The following is a 5,000-nucleotide window of genomic DNA, read 5'->3' as shown; positions in this document are numbered from 1 at the left end:
GATTCACTATTATTTGTTGCTAATTTCTCGTTCTTTACATTACCATCATATAATTAACTATTATTAACCATTAACTATTATTTATCATTAATCTCTCGCTTCTTTACATTACCACCATCTCATTCTTTCTCATTCATTTCCCGCTGCTTTACAATACCATCATCCTATTCTCCTTTATCAACCTCATGCGTGTTCAAAGAGCTCGCCCTCTTACCTCCGCTGCGCCCGACACTCCCGCCCCGGCGTCGTCCTCGCACGGCGTCTTCTCGTCGGCGTCGTCCCTGCCCCCGAGATTCGCCTTCTCGCCAATGCCCCGGAAGGGATTGGCCGACGAGTTGGAGGAACCCGATTCTGGCGTGGATGGGAGGACCGGCTCCTGCTCTGCCACGTGCCCCTTCTTCAGACGGGGTTCCTCCTCCTCCTCCTCCTCCGTGTACAGCGACGGGGGCGGGGACAGGGGCGTCACCTCTGGGTCCTGGGAACAGAAATATCCAACTTCATTGAGGCTCAAAGAACTTGTACACGGGAGGCTATAAGTAACATTAAGGTTCAGCTATTCAAGCTGATGTAAATGTTGACTTTGGGATTAATTTCTTCTTTAATATATATATATATATTTTTTTTTAATAATAAAGTTTTAGCAAATGATTTACACAACCTTTGATCCACACTATATGTTATCAACAAGTGCGGTTTAAACCGGAAAGCTAGTGTATTTCTTTAAACGCCCGGTTTTACCATACCATTTCTCAATCACATGAAAAAAATGAAATAATACTCTTTTGCATTTTCCTTGTCATAAATTCATCCCGTGTCAGCGTCGCCACCCTATAATCTCAAACCATCAGAATTAACTACGTAAGGAAGTTACCGCTTCATGGAACCCACGAGAAAGCGAGATAATTGCGGACGGCAAGTTCTGTACGCGGCGCCGTGTGCGATAAATTTTCAGTTCCTGCCATGATTGCGGCTAAAAGAGGCCTTTACACCACGCACCAACAGGCCGAGCTTTAAACAATGGACAACGCAGACCCGTATTTCTGAACCTATGTAATCTTTCTAGTTGCCTTTGTGATAAACTAACTATTTGCACGAATTCCTTCCAAGAACACAAACATTACAATGTGATCTAAAAGAACGCTAGTAAGCATAGAGGTCATCACTTCTTAAGATAAAACCGTATTACAAATTACACACATTTTAAAATGAGAAGAATTCTGAACTTACGCATTAAAAAAAAAATTGGGGAAGGAGGATAAAAACAAAATACTCACGGAATGACTTCTCTTGGTGAGCTGCCGTAGCCGTATCTGGGGAGAGCGTGATGTGGGAAGCTCCCTCTCATCGTCACTGTCACTACTCCCGCCCTTCTATGAAGAAGACAAAAGGGTGCGAAAATTGTACACACGAAAGAATCACAAACAGCAGCCTAGATCCCTCTCATCAACAGGTAACACCTTCTCGTCTATCTGCTACAGTAAGCAAGTCCATATATGCTTACACTATGTACGGTAATCGCTAACAAGAGAGGTGAAAGTATATAAATAGGTATATATAAAAAAATGCGCACGCGCACACACACGCGCGCACGCACACACAGGCGCGCACGCACGCACGCACGCACACACAGGCGCGCACGCACGCACGCACGCACACACACACAAAAAAAAAAGTACCACAACAAACTAACACGTCTTCCTATACATAATGTAACACTGATGGGAGGAACTCTACCAACATCCACCAATGGTAAATAGATGCATCATGAATATAACACTGATCCGGAGTGTATGTGTGTGAGACAGAACAATGAAGCGAACAGGACACAAGACAGCTGATGATGCGAAACATGGTAGAAACTACAGACCTGCGGGGCGATGGTGGCCAGTCCCGTGCGGCGCAACTTCTCATCGCCGGAACGCTTTGATGGGGGCCTGGGTTGGAGAAAAAGGGGCGTTAACATAATACAATGCGATCGTCTTAATCTAATACGTTTAACTCTCAGGAAAACAACACCGCATTGAGGGTATTTCATGAAGTACTGATAATGGGAAAATGACGAACATTTTAATAATAAATATACAAATAGAGATATCTAAGGTGCATTAGCAAAGACACTACAATTGCGTTCAACCATATAAAGGTGCATTAAACAAACATACGTTTTCAATGTTGACCTCTCTATTTGATCCAAACCAGGAAACTTTCGCAAGGAAAATATCGATAAAACAACAAGACAACATAAAACAACAACAACGAAAGAAACACAAAATCAAATAAACAATTCAGTAGAGAAATACGAGACTGCAGTTTTACCCCGACGTGCATATCTTACCTTCAGATCCTATGTAAGCGCTTAAGTAGACGGGGGGGCAGAGGCTCATTAAAACAGTGGTTATACTGGAACGTGATATATTGCTAAACATCCTTCACATAATACAAGATAAGGTTGTAATATAAATGTAATTCCTCTAGATAAGAGGTCTCTCGCGTTCTTTATCATATATTTTTTAAATATAAAAATCTACGAGCTTACGAGAAGAATAGTATCTTAAAAGATTTGTAGACAATATATCTAAACAGTGGAGTCGATATAGAAATAATGAACTCTGGAAAAGCACTTACAAATGACACAAGACACATACATGACCTCGGACGACATATCTACACCGACTCTCCTACACAGCTCAAGAACAAAGTCAAGACTTGGAATGTGCAGGGGTTTAGCAGCGCGACGGAGCCAGTGCCGTCCGCGCCTTGATACACGACAAACTGCTCTGCTTTTTTTCTTTTTTCCCCTGGCTTTTTTTTCTTTAAAAGGTAGGTTGTATTTATTTTACTGATGCCTGTTGGCACACAATTATGAAATCAAGTATATAATTTTGGCCCAGTTATCGCTGACTGCAAAATCTTACAGGAGTTTAGGCATAGACTCATTAAGATCAACCATGTGTTGTTCTTGTGCAAGTAAGAAACGGAAAGGCGAACAAGAGAAATGATTACAGTATAGATCAGGTTCTCAGAAATTTAAGAAACAGAATGAAGCAGTTGCCACACGATCAGAAATTATCAACTATACTGTATATGTATTCATGGAAGGCAAGGCTGGCTTACGATAGACTTGTGCGGAGTGGATGTTCTGATTACAAAATATTCCTCTTGGTGACGAAAATCGTCATGCGGCTGAACATCCTAACTTAACTACACCCAGCCAAGCACCAAGCTCCAGTACATACTCGAGACGTGAAAGTTCAATCACTTATTTCAATGTGACACTAGAGGCACTAGATTCTCACTGTAACACCACCCTTGTGTAACCCGGAACACACACAACGACACATCCATCATCTTATCTCTCGCAAAGACGTTGCGATCTCCTCTTCATTCCTGAAGCGAGGGCTGGGGCACTGAACCCTCTTCACCTGAATCTTTGTCGGCTTGCGTACTCTTACACTCTGGCGATGCCGCAGGACTAGGGGTATCCACGGGAGTTCCGTTTCCACCATAGGGTGTAGGAGGCAGAGATGGCAGTGAGGGAGGAGCCCCAGGAGTTAAGGGCTCCTGAGTAATATCTAAGCCGGCAGGGAAAAAGTACGTCTGCGACCAAATATCATCCACGGGGGAATCAGTATCCTGGCGGATGCGGAGGGTACACGGGAGTCCTGGGGCCTGTGCCGGCGAGTCCCCGCCTAAAAGCAGCATGCAAGGAGGGCCTTCGCTGGGTTCCAGCACCAGGGATGGGCGTGGAGTCAGAGAGGGTCGCGGCGTGTGGAAGGGCGTTCCACCTAACTGGCCACTGTCGAGGCTCCACTCGCCGCTGGTGTCGATGCGAGGATCCCCAGCAGGCGTATACTCAAGTGAGGGCCGGGGAGTGGACCAAGGAGAGCCCTCGGGCGGAGTGCGGTAAGCTGGAGAGCCGAGGGGAGAGGACTCAGCAGAGGAAAAGAGCGGAGAAGCAGCACGAGAACGGGGTGTCCACCACAGCTTCGCAGGACCCGGGGGCAGCGTCAGGGAATCCCGTCGATGCAAGGGGTCGCCGATGTTTACGTCCCCGTACGCGTCTCTCTGCGAGGGTTCGGAACACGCCATGACGGAGCAAGCTACCGCGGATGATGGCGCCACCAGACTGTGGACGGTGGGCGTGGCCGCGCCCAGCTGGAGAGGACGGGAGTGAGAGAGGCTCCGACCTGGAGTACCAGCGGCAACGTGCTGAGCTAGTGAGCCGTGAGACCACCTCTTGTGTTCCAGCAGCTCTTTTCTGGGATACTCTTCTCCGATGCTCAGTAGCGGTCGGGTCTCACACTGCGCACATTCGTCCATCTGTGTAAGGTCTTCGCTAGTAAGTGATTTCAACTGTGCGGTAAAAACATCGTCGTTCTGCTTCCACGTTCGGTTATTTTGAGCCGAATAACTATGTGTTATGCCATTCGTTCTACGGAAACCGTTTTGGTCTAAGGCTGCTTCTGCCAAGAGAATCTGGCCGGCAGTGTCAGGGCTGGACTCAAAGGCAAGCTCCGTGACCTCCGTGAGCGAAGAAGCACTGATCCTCTGGCCCAGGTACAGCTCCCGGTGCTCGCTGCCCTCCTCCCTCAGCTGCACCTCGGGTACCCCGTGAACTTCGCGGAAAAAGCTGGAGTCGAGGTCGGTGGTGGCGTTGATGTCCTCCAAGGAAGCCGTGAAAGGCGACGACGACGAGAACGGAGACACGGGGGACGCCAGAGCCAGCATCTGCGATGTTATGGATTGCGGGGACATCAGCAGCGGCGTGATGGCGAAGGGGGAGCCCGACCTGGCGCTGTTGCTCTCCTCGCTGTGCTCGGCTTCGTTCGAAGAGAGGAAATTGAGCGAAAGTTTGTTCTTGGGCGCCAAATACCGCTGCGGAGGAACCCTCTCGTCGTCGGCTAGGGGCCCCGTCCCGCCGAGGTCCTCGGCCGCCTCGTCGCCGTCCCTGCCCCGCGCCTCGAAGGCCAGGGGGGAGGGGGAGAGGGCTGTGGGGGACA

General features: G+C 48.2%; 2 protein-coding genes across 2 annotated transcripts in view; both read right to left on the bottom strand.

Annotated features, from left to right (window-relative positions):
• Window positions 1-2,426, bottom strand: part of LOC119588160 (inositol 1,4,5-triphosphate receptor associated 1-like) — a gene marked incomplete at its 3' end in the record, with an annotated part of 6,348 nt that extends 3,922 nt beyond the window's left edge. Inside the window, 5 exon segments of the mRNA XM_037936868.1 lie at window positions 215-475; window positions 1,275-1,370; window positions 1,868-1,934; window positions 2,163-2,181; window positions 2,336-2,426. Of these exon segments, the coding sequence (XP_037792796.1) occupies window positions 215-475; window positions 1,275-1,370; window positions 1,868-1,934; window positions 2,163-2,181; window positions 2,336-2,426 (534 nt within the window).
• LOC119588149 overlaps window positions 1,962-5,000 on the bottom strand; it is a 16,326-nt gene continuing 13,287 nt past the window's right edge. Inside the window, exon 6 of the mRNA XM_037936857.1 lies at window positions 1,962-5,000. This exon is cut by the window's right edge and continues 110 nt beyond it. Within this exon, the coding sequence (XP_037792785.1) occupies window positions 3,382-5,000 (1,619 nt within the window). The 3' untranslated portion in view covers window positions 1,962-3,381.

This window comes from Penaeus monodon, chromosome 3, assembly GCF_015228065.2.
Source record: "Penaeus monodon isolate SGIC_2016 chromosome 3, NSTDA_Pmon_1, whole genome shotgun sequence".
Lineage (NCBI taxonomy): Eukaryota > Metazoa > Arthropoda > Malacostraca > Decapoda > Penaeidae > Penaeus > Penaeus monodon.
This window is presented reverse-complemented; position numbering and strand designations above follow the sequence as displayed.